The sequence below is a fragment of the Carcharhinus amblyrhynchos genome, chromosome 10 (assembly GCF_965287045.1).
Source record: "Carcharhinus amblyrhynchos chromosome 10, sCarAmb.v2.hapA, whole genome shotgun sequence".
In the NCBI taxonomy this organism is placed as follows: Eukaryota; Metazoa; Chordata; class Chondrichthyes; order Carcharhiniformes; family Carcharhinidae; genus Carcharhinus; species Carcharhinus amblyrhynchos.
Genome location: NC_137333.1, coordinates 73246228 through 73265226, shown reverse-complemented (window position 1 = coordinate 73265226; position 18999 = coordinate 73246228). Strand labels below are relative to the sequence as shown.

Genomic DNA, 18999 nt, shown 5'->3' with positions numbered 1-18999 from the left:
AGTGACTTCCAGGTTCATGATAGCTACCCCGGAGAAGATCAAGGGCAGTAACATATTGGGATGCCATCTCCATCAACTTCGACAACTCACATATTTTTTTCTTGACTTAGGACCTATAAACTCATTCACTGTTGCTGGGTCTAAAATCCCAGAACTCCCTTCCGAACAGCACTGTGGGTCTACCTACCACATAGGTTACTGCAGCACCGCCTCAAGGGTCATTTATGATGTGAAATATATGCTGGCCTAGGCAGCAATGCCCACACCCCGTGAAATATTCAAAAAAATAACAAAGATGCTGGGTGGCAGTTCCATTATCACGAGGAAACAATAATACAGGTGAAAAGATGGCCACCTGTCTTGTTCTCAGAATAACAAGGCATTGTCAATTCTTATGGTAAACCAGAATAAAAACTGGGATCTTTCTAATCTGTGTTATCAGTGTGATCAATAAGAAAGCATTGCCAGGTCTTTATGTGGAAAAGTATCCCCTCACCAAACTTGGTTGTGATGCCCTCAGTAGATTAATTGTCTATCAATTCTTGCTGCCTAGATTAATACATGAGGAATACCACTGAAGGGCTATGGAAACCATTCATGAATGTAAAAGGGGAGAAAGGAAGAGAACATTGGGAGGAAACATTTTTAAAAATTCAACTGATCTCACGTGTGCACAACAATAGCGACACAGTGGTTAGCATTGCTGCCTCACAGCGCCAGGGACCCGGGTTCAGTTCTGGCCTTGGGTGACTGTAGAGTTTGCACGTTTTCCCCGTGTCTGTGTTGAGTTTTCTCTGGGTGCTCTGGTTTCCTCCCACACTCCAAAAATGTGCAGGCTAGGTGGATTAACCATGCCAAATTACCCCTTATGTCAGGGGGATTAGCAGGATAAATACATAGGTGGGATTGTTGTTGGTGCAGGTTCAATGGGCCAAATGGCCTCCATCTGCACTGTAGGGATTTTATGATTCTATGAGATGGTGATATCTTAACAGATCAGGATGAAAGAGGGTGAACATTTTTCATGTTCTCAAAAACAAGAAGTAAAGGAAATCCTTCTGCAAGAAAATAAGAATTCCGTGACAGAATTTGCTTCAAGTACTTGCATCAAATATTTTGGTGAGAATTACTCAGGCTGCAAAGTACCTTATTGTGTTAAAGTACCTCATTGTGATATTGTCAGCAGATGGAGTCATTCATCAGCCCATTTCTTATTTATTTTTACACCTGGATGTGTACTTGCTCAGTCTGAAGCACACTGGCCTGACCACAAGCAAATAGCTGTCTATTGAGGATTGCCTAATAGGATAAGGATGAATTAACATTCAATGGGATTTTCCTTCCACTCCCCTTCTGATTACATTCTATTTACTCTCACGGAGCCAATGTGACAGGTCTGACAGCAAACCTATTTACCAATTCCTTCTTCCACCTTCTTCTGTCGGCAAAAAGATACAAAAGTCTGAGGTCATGCACCAGCCGACTCAAGAATGGCTTCTTCCTTGTTGCCGTCAGACTTTTGAATGAACCTACCTTGCATTAAGCTGATCTTTCTCTAAACCCTAGCTATGACTGTAAGACTACATTCTGCGTCCTCTCCTTTCCTTCTCTATGTGCAGTATGCTTTGTCTGTATAGCACACAAGAAACAATACTTTTTACTGTATACTAATACATGTGACAATAATAAATCAAATCAAATCAACAACTTAAAAAGGTAAAACCACAAGGAAACAAATTTATATCGTGGCAAAACCGGGTTTTGATTTTTACTCAATTATTCAGTTGAAAGCTTCTGGGGAGAGAAAAAAATAACCCAGCATGCTCACAGAGAGACCTTCCTGTTGATATGAGTTCAACTACTTAACATTTCAGGGGAAGAATTTCAACAAGCAGTGCTGGAAAGCAGCGAAGGAATGCTAGCAAACAATTTGTTATCTAAACATAAAACTGTCACCATTATGGAGGAAGGTTCTTGACTCCACTTTGCTGTCCTTTTACTCTGGAGCGTCTGCAACCCACCCACGCACATTTACACCGGAGCAAACTCAAGGGGGCTTTGTTTCTCGGGTCCTTGACTTATGTACACACATGAACACAATCATCAATGGAAAGCTATCATATGTCAGTCTTCATGCATCGTTGCCATCTTTTGCTTTAAAATACGGCACAGTGACGTGAAGATTTCACTGACATTTCAAACTGGGGAATAGCAAATCCACTACTTGCTGTCATTCCAGTAAGATTTCTTCTTAGGTAGAAAAATATGCTTGCGGTGCTGTGACTGTTGATTAATTTGTAAGTGCGGTCACTGTAGCTTGTGCTAACATTCATTAATCACTGTCTGCTTCTCGGGGATATTAAAGGGGCTAATGTTACATAAGCATGCTTGACTTGGCACACCTGTTATAGTCTAAGCTCAGGGTGATCACTGGATCCGCTTGCCCTTGTACACTGAGCTGCCTTCAGGAAGCCACACTCCCATACCAGATGGATGATTCTCTTTAGTTACTGGTCGATGGGGGTGATCTTGAGTCATTGCTCACCATCCATGCAGGAGCTCAAGATCCAGGAGCCACAGATCTCACCAGTGAGATTGCCATCTTGGATCTTTCCCCGCCACTGAGGTCATCAGGTCATGTCCATAATGGACATAAACATGCTTTACATGCACTTCAGTAAATTTTAGTTTCATTAATCAGACCCCCTGCCAGATATTGACCCACCCCACTGTTTATTGACAATGCGGCAATGTGATGTCACACCAGCGTGGTTTACAACAAGTTTACACAGCCATGAACCTGCCATAGGGGGTCTCCACTGGGGGCATAAAGGTTAAGTATAGCCCCTGATAGAGAGGAATCTGGCCGCGCAGTGCCCTGACAGTTGGCACCGTCAGGTTAGCACTATGTCCTTGCCAACCTGTGCCAAGGAGTAGACCCCCACTGGGAGCCTCAGGCTGAGGGGGAGGCGATTAATTTAGATTTGGTTGTCAGCAGGGAGCGGATGAAGGAGCAGGGGATGTCGGCGGGTAGCCATTGACACGGTGGATACCAACTCCAACTGGGTGGGGTGATGGGATGGGGCCAATGATCAATGGGGATAATGATCAGGGGAAGGGCCAGTGATTAGGGGGAGGAGGGGGAGAGGCTGGTACTCAGGGTGGGGGGGAGTGGGGAAGGGTTGATGATCAGGGGACAGCGGGGGTGCGGCTGGAAATGCTTCCCCTTGTTTCTTTTGTGTTGTAAGAAAACCGACCAGTTTCTCTGGAGCGAAACACACTGGTTTTCTCACTAGAAACAACATTCTGCCATTCTTTAGTAAGACATCTCCTAATATCTCAGGCCTGCTAAATCCCAAATGCAAACCCTACCCTTCACTGAATGAACTAAAACCAAAGTATCCTTTTTTAAAATGTGTTAATTTGCTCTCATTCATCCATCTTCAATTTTCTGTAATTTCTCTCTATGTTGAATGCTGTAAAATAACTGACTATTCAAATGCAATGCTACTCACCCACACATTGTTCTGATAACATTCTTAATTCTCCACATTCTTGTGTTTAATCAAATGTAGGACTAATTAATAATCAAGGCCGAATTTAAAATGATTAAGATTTCAGGAGAAATCAAACACAAACATCTTCAAGAAGCAGGGTTGGTGTTAATCCCACCCGGCCAAAGAAAACTGAATATGAGGCAGCTGAAGCTTTCCTCCTAAGGATTGCCTCGATCCCACTGACTGGATTTCACTGAAGGTTTTAGACAGGGTAAGCTGCCTGCCCTGAGATGTCTTCAAATATGCTGATCAATGTCCAATGAATCTTTAATCTCTGACTCGGGATTTTAACTCGGGTTTAATGGTGGAGGTTAAGGAGGCTTTCCCACAAGATTGAAGTGAGTTATCATCTGCCACAAGATGGGGAGCTACGTTTTTGGTTTGTTTTCTTCAGAACGAAGAAGAGGTGTTCCAGACCCTTACCAAGTAAGGCTGCGGCTTCTTCTGCCCAACATGATTGTTTAATGGAGGAAACCATAGATTCATAGAACTCCTAAAGTGCAGAAGGAAGCTAGTCGACCCATCGAGTCTGCACTGACTCTCCAACAAAACAGCTTACCCAGAACCTCTCCCATCCCATTCTGTCAACCCCTCACATTTACCCTGTTAATTCCCCTAATCTACACATCTTGGGACACTAAGAGGCAATTTAGCATGGCTAATCCACCCAACCTGAACATCTTTGGACTATGGGAGGAAACCGGAGCATCCAGAGGAAACACACGCAGACATGGGGAGAACATGCAAGCTCCACACAAATAATCACTCAAGATTGGAAGCAAACCTGGATCCCTGGCGCTGTGAGGCAGCAGGGCTAACCACTATGCCAAATGTGTTGTCAAGTTGCTCTAATCTCAATTCTTGTCAGCCACAAGACTAAATTGAGTAGTTTATTCAAAGTCACACTTGAAACACCTTCTTCAAGCACACTTTGGATATAAGTTTGTTAATCTTTCTGATGCCTGTGTGGCAGTTGTTCAGTGTGAATGAATTTGGTGGGCACTCTGCAATTATACTACAACATTCAAGGCCCATAGATATGCATCAGCTAGGACTCGCTTTTGGCCAGATCATTGCATATTTTCTTTCTCACATTGGACTAGATATAAATGACGCGGCTTGAGATTCTTTCAGATACTTGCCGATTACTATTCTCTTCATTGAGCTGGATGCAAAGGATAATCGGTAGAAATGTCCTTTATAATATTCACCTTGTATCTGTACTCCAAACTCTTTATGTACTAACCAGTATGTAGTTAACCTGACTTCTAACTTTTGTTTGCATTCTATTTGCTTGTGCCTGTCACAATGACTCCATAATTTTTTTAAAGTTGGAAAAATGAATGTAGGAAAGAACAAGTTGCATAAACAAAGCACTCTTCGTGGTCACTGAATGTCTCAAAATACTTCACAGCCAATGAAGAGTGCAGACAGGAAAGCGGGGGGGTGCAAGCAGGAATGTGGAGTTACCACCCCATTCAGATGAGCCATGACCTTATTGAATGGTGGGATAGACTTGATGGGCCAAATGGCCTTCTTCTCCCAATTCTTATGATTCTTTTGAAGGACAGTCACTGTTGCAATGTAGAGTTGGTTGAATGTAATGATAATTGTCTGGCATACCATAAAAACATAGAATCCCTACTATGCAGAAGAAGGCCATTCTACCCATCAAGTCTGCATTAACACTCTGAAAGAGTATCTTGCTGAGGCTTACTCCTCTGTCCTAACCTGTAACTCTGCACTTTCTTTTAACCATGGCTAATCTACCTAACCTATGCACCTTTGGACACAAAGGGACAATTTAGCATGGCCAATCCAACTAATCTACACATCTTTGGACACTGGAGCATCTGAAGGAAACCACACAGACACGGGGGAATGTGCAAATTTGCACAGACGATCATCTAAGGCTGGAATTGAACCTAGGTCCCTGACGCTATGAGGCAGCAGTGCTAACCAATACGCCACCATGCCGCTGACACTGTGTATCTCTTCCTGATTCTGGTATACTTTGAGAAGCGATTGGTCCAATTCCAGCTCTAAATGAATTACAACATCAGTCTGAAAGATATTGAACTCAATCCCGTTTACTTACAGTGAGGCTCGTAAGGAGGGGGAGGGTCCCCACATGGAATGCACTCCATTTCCTGAAAACCACCCAGTTTGGTCTTTCTATAAAACCTGGGAGGAAAGAAGATCTTGTCAGTTTTATTGCTCATAATTTTATGGGATCCCAGTAATGCACTCAATATTTGCCTTTCTCACAATGTGTAACACAAATCCAGGAACCACTATAGTCTCACGGCTTAGAGAGACTGCAGCTGGCTTATTCTTCATTGCAGCAGCAGCTGTAAAAACTGAAAGTCTTAGGTCTGGTGAGGGGAAAATGATGGCCAGCAGAAGAAAGTAGACCTTTCCAATCATGTAAAAAACTTTTGAATAATTTAACAGTCAAAATGAAATGAAGGAAAAATATTACACTCTTTACATAATCTTTATCTTTGGTTTGACTTTGATGTCATTTGCAGTTGGATAGCTTATCAAGACTTACCATAAGCCTGCCAGATGATTAATAAAAGTTGAGTGATGTATTAGAGATTTGATTTATTATTGTCACATTTATTGGGATACAGTGAAAGGTATTGTGTTTCGCGTGCTATACAGACAAAGCACACTGTTCATGGAATACAAAGGAGAGAAGGAAAGGAGAGGGTGCAAAATATATTATTGCAGTTTCAGATAGGGTGTAGAGACCCAAGTTAAGGTGTTAAAGATTGCAGAAGGGGAGAAAATGTTCACTAATGTTCCTTAAGGAAGGAAATCTACCATCCTTACCTGGTCTGGCCTACATGAGACTGCAGACCAACAGCAATGTGGTTCACTCTCGAATTTCTCCCAGGGATGGGCAATAAATGCTGGCCCAGCTGGCGAGGCCAATATCCCATGAATGAATTAAAAAAGTGAATAGTGAAGGGTTCAGCGATGAAGTGAAGGGAGAAGTTTGTTCCCATGTTGCTTTGTACATGTGGCTAGACGTGGACCAATGGACATATATGGCAGAAATGACACATTAACTTAGAAAATACTTCATAAAGATAATTTTGCGCACTTGACTTTAACCATCTCCATATAAATCGACTGTAGGCGATGATGTTGAAGGTAGAAACTCAACATCAAATTCTGTGCACTGTATCCCTATGTCTACATGGGTTTCCTCCGGGTGCTCCAGTTTCCTCCCACAGTTCAAAGATGTGCGGAGGTTGATTGGCCATGCTAAATTGAGCCTAGTGTCAGGGGATTAGCAGGGTAAATATAGTGTTACGGGAATAAAGCCTGGGTGGGATTGCGGTCAGTGCAATCTTGATGGACGGAGTAACCTCCTTCTGCACTGGAAGGTTTCTATGATAATAAGTGTAAATTGGTGCACTGCTAAAGGGTTTAATCTCTCAGAAAGCCAAAAGAAATGGTTTTAACTTTTTAAAACTACAGTCCTGCATGAAAATTTACCTGACATTCTAAGGTACCAAACTGGACTTTCTGAAGAACAAAAACGGTGACTGGAAGATAGTTAAATTAATAAATACTTGCTCAGTAGAATTTTTAATTCCACCCTATAACTCTTACCATCCCAAAGGCATATTGTTGGAATAAAGGGAGTTTTACCCAGGATACAGCCACGTTGTATATACATGACCTGAGAACACGAATGCCGCAACTAAATGGGAATCTAATCTGAACAATGTCCCCCAATGTCATCCAATCTCTCATCCTGACAAAAGAAAAAGACGCCTATCTGACCAGCAATCATTCTTCACCTCTGCCCTTCGACTTCCCTAACTCGTTTGTAACTTCAATAGTCTCTTTTTTTACAATGAAATTACCAGTGTGCCTCTGAACTCTACTGCCAAGCTTCTAACGCACCACCCTCCATTCTCCTCCTCTTCCCTGCAAGCCGCTGTATCGAAATCGGGATTTGTCTCAGCATCCTCCACTTCAATACATTTTTTTCAAAGCGCTCCAGGCCTCTTACCCCTCTTAACTTTCCTTTCCTCCTACGACCAAGCAGAATTTTGTGTCATCTGATCATGATTCCTATATTTCTCTCCAATTTTTTCAATCTGGGCGACACCTTGCGCCACGAGCCATGGCCTTTAACCTAGGCCTTAACGCAGTCAGTTGTCTGGCAATTGTTGAAAAAAAAGGGTCCAGATTTTAAAGATTAAGAGATTGCTTGAAAAGTTCTCTAAAGATCAGCTGGAAAAACGACCAGAAGAAAAACTGGCTGGATCACATGGAAAAATATAAACAAAATAGTTTCGCAGTTGGGAACTCTGTGATTGCTACTCATAAAACAAGCACATACCAAAAGACTTTCTTGCCTCAATTTGGGTTAATCAATGGTTTTGCTGGCAGGATGTAAAAGCAGGAAAAGCTGCGGACTGACTCATTTCATATTTGTCTGAAGTGACCAAATTTCACAGATCACAACAACAAAATTGCAGACTATTCTTTGCAAGATACAGCAACTTATCCTTTGTTTTTGGGAGGGCTCCTCCAACAACCTACTTCAGAAACTCCAAACTAGGCATCAGTTAACTCACTACTTGTTTTCCACCAACTCTTTTCAACCCTGGTGATGTGATGCCAGGTCTTTCAATTGGGATTGCCACCACCCCCTCCTCCGAATCCGGGAAAGGGATTTTGTTTTGCTGAAGTGAGACAGTTTGCTTGTTTTGTGCTCAAACACATAAAAAGTCACTCATACGTATGCCAGGGCCAGGGATATTACTTTGCTCTTTGGACAACGGTGGAACATTCTGAGTATACACCCTTGTTTACAATTCCCACTTCCTCAGTTAATTCCTCACAAAAGTAAATTGACAGAGTATTAAATTTAAGCATTTAAATAAAATGATAGACATTTGTTTTACAAATTGACCTTTCATTACCTCCTTTAAAAGCACGGTTTGTGAACAAAGGGACGGTTAGAGCGCTTGCATTAGGCTCTTCACCTCAGAGTGAGCTATAAACAGAATGGCAGGCAATAAAACTGAAAGCATGCTAACGGTTTGTAAAAATCGTCTCTAATTGTTGCAGTTGTCAGTGTTAGCCAAAGGATTAAAGCATCACACACAAAAACAAATAAAAGAAAAAGTGGCAGGTATGATTTTGAAAACCTGCGAACAGTCTACACACAAATTTAATATCATGATTAATATATGCTGATGTTAACATGTTACAATATTGTAATAAATAAATTGAATGTGGTACAGATCATGGTGAACTCTAATAAACATCAGGGTGCTGTAGACTATTGGGCAATCTTATTGCTTTATGCAGTTTAGTTGTAAATTTTAAGTTTAAGGTGCACTTTTCCCAAAATGATAGATCTGGTGACAAAGTCTATGTGAAACTTTTCGGCTTCACAGATACCGTTTCTTGCCTGATTTAACCGCACTCTGTGCAATTTCAAAGTGCTGGCTAGGATCACACAGCCAGCTGGAGGGGCGGGGCCTAAACTCACTGGCAATGCTGGGATTCTGAGATTGGTGGGCTATTTATAAAGGGCGCCCTGATCTCAAAGTCAAATTAAGATCCCCCCTTTCCTCCCGTGGAGATCGGGATCTATTCCCCAAGCATCAGGGTATCTTCCACCACAGTACCAACACTGGGGCAACCCTCCCTCCCCCACCCCATAAGCATTGGGGTTCTCCCTTCTTCCTACCCCATCACCACCATTGCACATTAAGGAACTCCCCCAGTGGAGGAGAGTAACTCGTTTATGTCCCTATTTGGTACTGCCCTGTGCAAGGGGACACCTCCAGGGTGACAGGGAGAAATGCGTAGACTTATCCCTCAACCCCCAGGCCTGCTGACAGCTCTGCCCCCTGCGGTTATGGTCATCACAACTTGTTTTTGCCAGGATCCATCAAGGGCAGACACTATAGCCCTGTAATTACAATAAAATTTATTAAACTATATGGAAATCAGGTTCATGCCCCTTGTTGCATGATTCAGGAAACATGTGAAGCGTAAAACTTCAGAAAAATGGTGATCGCTCAACGAGAGAGACAGTGGATTCTACAGCAGCAATCTTGTTAAAAAATCTCCTAACCCAAACAATATTTAATTTGCATACAGTCGCTTTAAATTTCCCACCATCAAAAACATGCTGTTGCAACAGAAAGTGGAACAGATGACCTTGAGGTGAAGGGGGAAGCTTTTGGAATAGTTCAGGTGGATTATTTTACAGGGTGCCGTCAACAATGAGTGGATTTCATTTTATAAACAACGTCCCGTGGGAACCGATAAGTGGGAATTTGCCAACGCTTTTTGAGTCAAGGGAGAATGAAATTGGGTCATCCCGGATACTTGGGAAGTGCGCAGCTCAAATCCAACGCTCCTTGAACCTACCCCGTCAAGCAGTCTCCACACACAGCGTTACTGGTGGCTGTGCAGTTGGCCTTTTGGACGCGGTTTACCAGAGCACAGTCCAAGCATGGCTTACACTTTTGAAATCCCCAGTCTTCCTTGAACCTGCTTGGCCTGCAGGTCACGCACTGTCCATCATCCCCATATCCAAATCCACATTCCTGGAAGGATTAACAAGAAATACCCACTGTTAGAGAGAAAAAGGAGCGTGAATAAGGAGAAATTACTGCGATAAAAACAAGAGGCATGGGTAATGATTACGGCAGACAGGCCTCAGTCACGAGACAATGGCAACCTTTCAGTAGATTCAAATGTCCCTTTCACTACTAATAATCTCCCTTACTGCTTTAATCAACACTTAATCATTCAGTTATTTCACAATACACAGATAATTTGAATGACAATAAGGCTTGAGGTCTCCTACAGCTACATTATTAATCGCTATGGTGGAGTTATTTTTTTTAATTAAGTCAGTCATGTGAATACCCAGGAGCACAGGGTAAATGAAATGCTTCTGCATTCATTCATTGTGCCGTTCTAAAATCTGAACACTGCACTGAGGTTCATTTGTTCCCGTGGAACAGATTATTTCTGTACCTTCAAAGACTCTGTATGAGGCTGAAAGTCTATTTGTAAATTATGGTCCTCGATTTAATTTGAGTGCTCAGAAATGTCACTTCCATTCGCCAGAGCAATGAGAAACAGCATTCAAGCACTGGAACACTGAGTATCATTTAAAAATTCCCTTGCTCCATCTCGTCCATTATTAGTAACCAATATAGAATCTCTATAATGCAAAAGGAGGCTGTTAGGCCCATCCAGTCTGCACTGATTTTCTGAAAGAGCATCTTACTCAGCCAGGCTCATCCCTGTCTTCCTATCCCCATAACCCCGTGCATGGCCAATCAAACTAACCTACTCATCTTTGGACACTAAGGGGCAATTCAGCATGGCCAATCCACTTAACCTGTACATCTTTGGGTTATGGGAGGAAACCGGAGTAGCCGGAGGAAACCCACACCAACATGGTGAGAACGTGCAAACAAGTAACTCATGACCGGAATTGAACCCTGGTCCCGTGAGGCAGCAGTGTTAACCACTGTGCCATGTTTCATCGCTGACAAAAGAATTTGCATTTTCCAGGCTCTGTGGTTTTCAATCAGACAACCAGGCCCCAGACCTTTCCTGCCAGCCAGGCCAAAATCCTAACTGCCTCTGCCTTCCACTGCTACCTAAATCTCAGGTGCTGAAGATAGCCAATTAATTGAGCCTGAATACACTTTTATACCCAAACAGTCACCTGAGGCTGGAATCGAACCCCGGTCCCTGGTGCTGTGGGGCAGCAGTGCTAACTACTCTGCTGCTGTTTCATTTGTGGAGACCATGAATTGGATTCAATTGGAATTTGAGTTTGGTTTTTGGAGCAAATGAAATGGATTCAGGTCCGCCCCAGTCTATTCTGAACATTGGTTTTGTAACTTAAGAATGAAGTAAAAAAACTTAAACTCAAAAAAACTTTGACAACATGTCTCTCTTTTCAAAAATGTTGCTTGTTTCTTTATTAAGATCATCATTTTCTGCCCTCCCAAGTCCCAAGAGAATTTTCTCATGGCAACCTCTTTGTTTTGCTTCTGCACTGCACCTGAACTCTCTGAAAATATATGTTACACCCTCAGTCCTCACATCCTCACACAACACTTAAACATTTTCCACCTGCTCCTGCAAAAGTACATTTTGTGTAGTTTTGCTTTTCTTTCTTTTATTGCAAGTGAGGCATGCCGAGTGTGACTCTGGCAGCTCCTCTAAGCTTGGTGTCTCACTGCAGCCTCCTGCAGCCTCGGAAAAGTAACCAGCATAATCAAGGATGCCACGCAACCCAGACATTCTCTCTTCCACCTTCTTCTGTCGGGAAAAAGGTACAAAAGCCTGAGGTCACGTATCGACGACTCAAGAACAGCTTCTCCCCTGCTGCTGTCGGTCTTTTGAATGCACCTACCTCGCATTAAGTTGATCCATCTCTACACCCTAGCTATGACTGTAACAATACATTCTGCACCCTCTCTTTTCCTTCTCTATGCATGGTATGCTTTGTCTGTATACAGCACAAGAAACAATACTTTTCACTGTATGTTAATACATGTGACAGTGATAAATCAAATCAAAATCAAAAGCGGCAAAGGCAAATTCATATCCTGTAGCCTATTATTTCTTTGACTGGAGCTCTGATAGAATAGTTAAACAAATGTTGACTACCTCCAAACCAATGATTGCAGGTAAGAAGCCTGGTTGCCTGGTCATCTGTCATTGTTTGGGATCCCATTTTCCAGTTGTTGCTGGAGTTTACTATTATGATATAGCCTGCCTGCTTGTAGCAGGGCATCCAGGTTTGTTTACAGGCGGCAGTGGGCTTGAAAGACACAATGCCAGCCTTAAGTTGGTGAATCAGTGCAAAAGCTGTAAATCTTGCGCTCAAAATGAATCTCAGAGACAGTCTGGGTATCATTAAGATGTGGTACAAAACCACAGTGCATTAGATTTGAATGTAGATTGAAGTGTTTGCCTTAGGAATGAAATAATTTTCCAGATGTTTGGATAATGAAATAGTTCAGTTGAGAACTTTACCATCAGGAGCCCATTAATGCAACTGTGTCAATTTGCTGCATAAAATATAATGGTTGCACTCAACTTAAAGTGATCCACTTTTAAGTTCTTTCTAGTTTTTAATGGTACATTATTTATCTTCAAGTTACTTTATTCTGTTTAATTAGTTCACTATTTGTAAAAGGAAAACACTCTGAAGTCAGAGTTTGTCAGGTTTTATTGAATCATAACAGTGACTTATTGCCTTTTAAAGCTCCACCTCATTACTGATTTAATAAAACAGACTGTTTCTTCGGTGCATTATCTCACAGTCCGACACAAAGGGACTCAGATAAACAATGTGTAAATAGATATTACCACCTCCCACACTTCCATACATGGAACATAAGACTACACATGACAGGGCCTATTAAAGACACACTGAGGCACTTTGCACAAAATTCAAATACCACAATGAAAGGAAACATCATTTTCACATATGCAGGCTAGATTCTAAATCTGAAGACATCCAAAATCAACCACTGAAACTAATGTACCTCCTCTGGTGAGGGTCACTCCTGAAAAAAAAACACATTGAGGACCATACATGTAGAAGCAGAAGTAGGCCATTCGGCCCTGCTCCACTATTCAATGCCTTATCTGATAAAGTAATCCTCAACTTTCGCCTGCCTCATCCCCATATTCCATGATTCCCTTACCGATTAAAAACCTGTCTATCTCAACCTTGAATATACTTAATGACCCAGTCTTTACAGCCCTCTGCAGAAAAGAATTTCACAGATTCACTACCCCGTGACAGAAGAAATTCCTCCTTAATGTCTGCAAATACTGACTGAAAATTACTTTTGTAAATTAAGTAACTATTGGATTTGGCAGCGTCAAATGCAGCACTAAGCCACGCAGACCCCTGGTTATTGCAGGCTCATTAATCAGTCAGTGCTGAGTTGGATGATAACCGTCAGGGCAGTATTTATAGTAGTAGAATTATCCTCAGAATCACTGGGTAAGAGGGACAAATCCTGAGGCTTCTTGTTTCTGATTACTATCCATTTTCAAAAGGCATTTGATAAGGTTCCACACAAGAGGTCACTGCACAAAATTACATCTCATACAATGGTGATAGTATATTAATATGGAATGTGGGTTGGTTAATGAGCAAAAAAAAAGAGTAGGACATTTCCAGGTTTGGCAGGCTGTAGCCAGTGAAGCCAGGTGGCGCAGTGTCACAGTGGTTAGCAATGCCGCCTCGCAGCGCCAGGGACCCGGGATCAATTCTGGCCTTGGGTGACTGTGTGAAGTTTGCATGTTCTCTCTGTCTCTGTGTGGGTTTCCTCTGGGCGCTCAAGTTTCTTCTCACAAGTCCAAAGATGTGCAGGTTAGATGGATTGGCCATGCTAAATTGTCTCCTGGTGCCCCACGATGTCTAGGTTGGGGGGATTAGCCATGGTGAATGTATGTGGTTATGGGAATAGGGCGAGTAAGATTCTCTGTCAGAAAGCCAGTGCAGACTCGATGGGCTGAACGGCCTCTTCTGTACTGCAGGGATTCGATGATCAGTACCTGGGCCTTAGCAATCTATATTAATGACTTAGATGAAAGGAATGAGCTTATGGTATTACAAATCTGCAGATGATACAAGGTAAGATGGGAAGTACACAAAGAGGCTGTAGAGGGATATAGTCGGATTAAGTGAGTGAGCAAGAGCATGAAATATAATGTGACCAAGTGTGAAGCTATCCACCTTGGTAGAAAATTAGGAAAGACAGAATATTTTCTGAACAGAGAGAAACTGGGAACATTTGCATTCAGGGGGATCTGCTGTCCTTTTACATAAATCACAGGTAATTAGCATACAGGTATGCCAAGCAATTAGGAAGGCGAGTAATGTGTTACCTTTTGTAACAAAGGGATTGGAGTATAAATTTAAAGAAGTTTTACTACCCTTATACAGGGCATTTGGCTGTGCCGCTCCTGTGGCTGGATTTAATGAGGGGGGGGTATTCAGTCTAAAAGTCAGGGAGGGTAGCTGACCCCCTGCTCCTGTTAGCAGCCCCTCAGCTAATTAATGCTGAGAAGAGGGGGTAGGGGAAGAATAGCAGCCATCTGACAGCTCCCCTGCCCTGTGTATAGCTGAGGATGGGGCAGGGTCAGACAGGTAGGCAGCGGGCTAGGAGCACACTGGATTTTACATGTTCTTCAATTTCAATGCCGTTGGCAGGAAAATGTAAATAAAATGCAGCCCCTATTGTCCTAGATGGAATGCAACAAGGGTTCATTAAACTGGTTTCTGTGATGAAGGGGTTGTCCTGTGAGGAGAGATTGAGTAGAACACTCCTATATTGCTTTGTGTTTAGAAGAGGAGATTTAATTGAAACATATAACATTTTATTGAAAGGGTCTGACAGGGTACATGCTGGAAAAATGTTTCCTCTGGTTTGTGTGTCAAGATCTTAATCATTTAGGATGCCAATAAGGAAAATTTTCTTCACACAAAGGAATGTGATTCTTTGGAATTTTCTATCCTGGGGGATGTGGATGCCCAGCTGTTGAGCATTTTTAAGACAGAGGTCCATAGATTTTTGGGTACCAAGGGAATTAAGCGACACAGGGTTAGTGAGGAGTGCTGAAATTCAAGTGAAGACCAGTCATGATCTTCCTGAATGATGGAAGTTGCGAAGGGCCAAATGGCCTACTCCTGCTCCTACTTCTTATGCTTTTACACTCTGATGTTCTGCGATATGGGCATATGTGCATATGAGAAATGATCTCTTGGGAAAGCTAAGGAACGGTAGATGTTGTAATGGAATTATGCCCTCGTAAATATCAAAGCTTAAAGAGGAAGGGACAGACTGGAGTTGAGGGTGGGGGAGGGCATAATGTGGACATAATTACTAAAATACACTAGGCACATCATCTTTAAATAAATCTGTATTTGTATTGAATCTCACCTTTCGGTCTAAAAGAGTTTTTTAGCTGGGATTGTGAAAAAGGTAATTTGGCAAGTTCCCAATTTACTTAAGTAATTTGTTTCAGGAGTCTCTTTAAGGTAAAGAAGGGTCTGCAACCTGCAGCTTTGGAACTGCATGTGGTTCCTGGCCTTGATTGAACTCATTTTGATGTTAAGTTTCAAGGTGGCACAGTGGCAAGCACTGCTGCCTCACTGCACCAGGGACCCAGGTTCGATTCCCAGCTCTGGTCACTGTCTATGTGGAGTTTGCACATTCTCTCCATGTCTGCATGGGTTTCCTCCTACAGTCCAAAGATGTGCAGGTTAGGTGGATTGGTCATGCTAAATTGCCCCTTGGTGTTGGGAGACTATTTAGCATAAATGGAGTTGTATGGATAGGCCCTGGGTAGGATTGTGGTCGGTGTAGATGCAATGGGCTGAATGGCCTCCTTCTGCACTGTACGATTCTATGAAATGGTTTGTTTAATTTTTGATTAGTATTGTACTTATGAGAAAGTATCACTCAGTTAATGACTTTTTTGTAAATGTCTTTGAAATGTGTCTGTCCAGTTCTATTGGCATTTTGGCTTATTATCTTTTGACTAAATTGACAAAAGGATTTTCTTGTTATTAAGGTTGTGACGCCTGCTCTATCCAGCTGCAGGTCCAGTTCAAAGGGGGTGAGTTTTGCTCCCTCTTGCTATGTAACTATTACATCTTGGGACGTTATCAATGATTGGGATCAGCACAAGAGATATCTGATTGGCCTCCAATCACATTTGATGCAATTCTCAGTATTAATGTTGCCTTTCAAGTGTCACATTTTCTAAGTAATTAATTGGTGATCTGATTATGTCACTGATCACAATAATGAGCACTTTGTTTAGTGGCTGACCATGAAAGATCAATACTCAAAACATTGTAAATGAGTAGATAAAGACTTGCAGACTGAGGAAGGGGCCCATTAACAGACTGTTAATTGAATGATATTTGGGGAACAAAGATTGTTTCTTCATTAAAGTGCTACTTATACACAAGAAAGATGCATTCAACTTAAATCAATTCCAGCAGGTCAAATAGGGCAGGATATAGAATCATGAACATGAACATAGGTCCACATTGAATTTATTTACATATACTCGGCCTAAAAATGGTTTTGATGTCCTATTATTTGCTGCCACAAATTCCCACAGATTCTTTTTACAAAGGAAAATAAGACTTGGTTAAGTACCTATTAAGTGACTGGTAAGTATATTTGCCAGCATCTGTTCAGGGTCACGATGCTACACCCAATGCATGCTGTTCCCATACAATCAGAAAGATGTAATGTTACTAAATTTGTGTTTCAAAACTCAAGTTCAAATCCCACCAGTTGGCAACTGACGGAATTTGAATTTAATTAACAATAAAAAGGCTAGTCTAAGTAATAATTGATTGTTGTAAGTAAAACACATTTGGTTCTACCATTAATCCCCTAAGGGGAGGAAATCTGCCATCCAGCCTGGTCTGGCCTACATGTGACTGCAGACACAAAGCAATGACTCTTAACTGACCTCTGAAATGGCCTAGCAAGCTACTGAGTTGTATCCAACTGCAACAGAAAGGATGAAAAAGAATAAAACTGGATGGAGCAGCCGAGATGGACCTACGCACCAGAAGTGACTCTGAACAAAACTCCTCACTGGCATCTGGGAACTTTACTAAAATTCAGGGAGCTGTCCCGCAGACAAGCCATACTCACAGAATCATACCTTTTAGCCAATGTACCAGATTCCTCCACAGCCATCCTTGGGCATGTCCTGAGTCACCAGAGGTGGCGGCACTGGTGTTTACAATTGTGAGTGAATGGCCCAAGGAATCCTCAACATTGAATTCAGACCCCATGAATTCTCATGGCACCAAACCAACCATAGGCTAGGGAGAACCACAACTGGCTGAGTCCTGAAGGATGTATCGGCTAGACCTTATCTGCAGCGGGTCATAGAGTCACAGAGGTAGAGAGGTTTACAGCGTGGAAACAGGCCCTTTGGCCCAACTTGTCCATGCTGCCCTTTTTTTTAACCACTAAGCTAGTTCCAATTGCCTGTGTTTGGCCCATATCCCTCTATACCCATCTTACCCATGTAATGGACTAAATGCTTTTTAAAAGACACCCATGGTGAGGGAACCAGCAAAAGGGAAAAACCTATCCTATCTTGTCCTCACCAATCTACCTATCTGCATCTGACCATGACCGTACTGTAGGAGTGACCATTGCAGTCTCTATGGAGACAAAGTCCTGTCTTCATATTGAAGATACCCTCCATTGTGCTGTGTGGCACTACCACTGTATTAAATGGAGTAGAATCAGAACAGATCTAACAGCTCAAAACTAGACATTGGAGAGGCGCTGTGGGCCATCAGCAACAACAGAGTTTATTCAATCACAATCTGTAATCTAATAGCCTGGCATATTTCTCACTTTACCATTACCATCAAGCAAGGGGGGGGGGCAAACCTGGTTCTACACTAAGAAGTGTAGAAAGGCATGCCAGGGACAACACCAATTATCAAAACAGGATGCCATCTTGGTGATGTTACAACACAGGAATACATGCACGCCAAACAGCGGAAGCAACTGTGATTGCAAGCTGAGTGATCCCACGACCCACAAATCAGGTCAAAACTCTACCGTCCTGCCACATCTTGTTATGAATGGTGGTGGACAGTTACACAATGAAGCAGAGGTATAGGCTTGACAAACAGGGCTCAAAGGGGGAGCCCAGTGTCTCAGTGCCTAAGACAAGGCCAAAGCGTTGTAATCATCTTCAGCCAAAAGTGCTGAATAAGTGATCCATCTCAGCCTTTCCTGAAGTCCCCAGCATCATAGATGCCAGTCCTCAGTCCATTTGATTCCCTCCATGTGGTATCAAGCAATGGTTAAAAGCATTGGATGTAGCAAAGTCTACGATTCCTGACAACACCCAGCGGTATTACTGAAGATCTGTGATCCTAGCCAAGCAGTTCCGGTACAACGAAAACTCTGGCATCTACCCAACAATGAGGAAAATAGCTCAGGAATATCCTGTCCACAAAAAACGGCGCTAATCAAATGCTGCTAATCAAGAAATGTTTACTCATCAATAACTGCTCATCAGTCCCTGGGCTCTACGCTTCCAGACTTCAGTACAGCGTCAGTTTAACACTGAGCGTAAGAGATAAATTCCAGAGTGAGAGTGACTACTGCCTTTGACATGGAGGCAACATTTGAACAGTTCTGGCATCAAAGAGCATTAGCGAAATGAAAGTCGATGGGAATCAAGAGGAGAGCTCTCCACTGGATGGAGTCATGCTTAGCCCAAAGGCAAATCTTGGTTGTTGGAGTCCAATTAAATTATCCCAGTCTAAGGACATAGCTGCAGAAACTCTTCAGTTGCTTTCCACCATTATAAGGTCACAACTGGGGATGTTTGCTGATGA

At 42.4% G+C, this 18999-nt stretch overlaps 1 protein-coding gene across 1 annotated transcript in view; it reads right to left on the bottom strand.

Annotated features, from left to right (window-relative positions):
• The window catches only part of LOC145349060 (tumor necrosis factor receptor superfamily member 19-like), an 85620-nt gene that overhangs the window by 45307 nt on the left and 21314 nt on the right, over nt 1-18999 (bottom strand). The window contains exons 4-5 of the mRNA XM_080197341.1: nt 9975-10153; nt 5656-5741 (exon numbers count right to left, since the gene is read on the bottom strand). Coding sequence (XP_080053467.1) covers nt 5656-5741; nt 9975-10153 — 265 coding nt within the window. The remainder of the gene's footprint in view (nt 1-5655; nt 5742-9974; nt 10154-18999) is intronic.